At 71.0% G+C, this 804-nt stretch overlaps 2 protein-coding genes across 2 annotated transcripts in view; one reads left to right on the top strand and one right to left on the bottom strand.

The window, feature by feature from the left end:
- The first annotated feature begins 314 nt into the window (after nt 1-314).
- RIBC2 (RIB43A domain with coiled-coils 2) overlaps nt 315-804 on the top strand; it is a 15,028-nt gene continuing 14,538 nt past the window's right edge. The window contains exon 1 of the mRNA XM_006888032.1: nt 315-428. Within this exon, the coding sequence (XP_006888094.1) occupies nt 315-428 (114 nt within the window). The remainder of the gene's footprint in view (nt 429-804) is intronic.
- Nucleotides 455-657, bottom strand: LOC102869980 (late cornified envelope-like proline-rich protein 1-like; the record flags this gene model as incomplete). Its single annotated transcript, XM_006888093.1, has 2 exons — nt 455-457; nt 502-657. Coding segments are annotated over 2 exons (159 nt in total), but the record flags the coding sequence as incomplete, so codon positions are not given.

Raw genomic sequence — 804 nt, 5'->3', positions numbered from 1 at the left:
GCCCCCACCCCTCGTCGGCACACGCGGCCCCACGAGCGCGGGAAGCGGCCAAGCTCTCGCGAGAAGACGGCGGCGGCGCGCGTGCGCGGTTTCCTAGCAACCGGAGTTGTCTTTGGCCCCGCGGATCCCGAGCCCGGGGCGCAGGCTGGACAGCGGCTGCGCTCCTGGCCGTCCCACCCCCGCCCCACGACCCGGTCCACCGCCCCTGGACCCGAACCCCCGCCCCGGGACTCGGCCCCCGCCGACCCCCGGCTCGTTCACTGTCAGCCTGCGTGTCCTGAACCCGCCTTGCATCTCAAGGCGCCTCCGGAGCCATGCACGTCGCGCTGCCCAAGGACCTGGCGCAGGAAGCCAGACTGGCCAGGAGAAGGCACGAGGAGCTGTGCCGGCAGAAGCGGATCTTCAACGCCCGGGCCCGGATCATCGGGGTGCGGCCAGCAGCCCGAGGGGGGACGGGCTGGAGGGGGCGGCAGTGACAGGACAGAGAGCAGGACGGAGGACAGGGCAGGGGACAGGGCAGGGGACAGGGCAGAGGACAGGGCAGGGGACAGGACAGAGGACAGGGCAGGGAGCAGGGCAGAGGACAGGGCAGGGGACAGGACAGAGGACAGGGCAGAGGACAGGGCAGGGGACAGGACAGAGGACAGGGCAGAGGACAGGGCAGGGGACAGGACAGAGGACAGGGCAGAGGACAGGGCAGGGAGCAGGGCAGAGGACAGGGCAGGGGACAGGCAGGGAGCAGGACAGAGCAGGATGGAGTACAGGGTAGGGGACAGGACGAAGGACAGGACAGAGGACAGGGCA

This window comes from Elephantulus edwardii, unplaced genomic scaffold (genome assembly GCF_000299155.1).
Source record: "Elephantulus edwardii isolate Elephantulus edwardi_28Jun2011 unplaced genomic scaffold, EleEdw1.0 scaffold00064, whole genome shotgun sequence".
NCBI lineage: Eukaryota > Metazoa > Chordata > Mammalia > Macroscelidea > Macroscelididae > Elephantulus > Elephantulus edwardii.
Note: the sequence above shows the minus strand (reverse complement) of the source record. Positions and strands in the feature narration are given on the sequence as shown.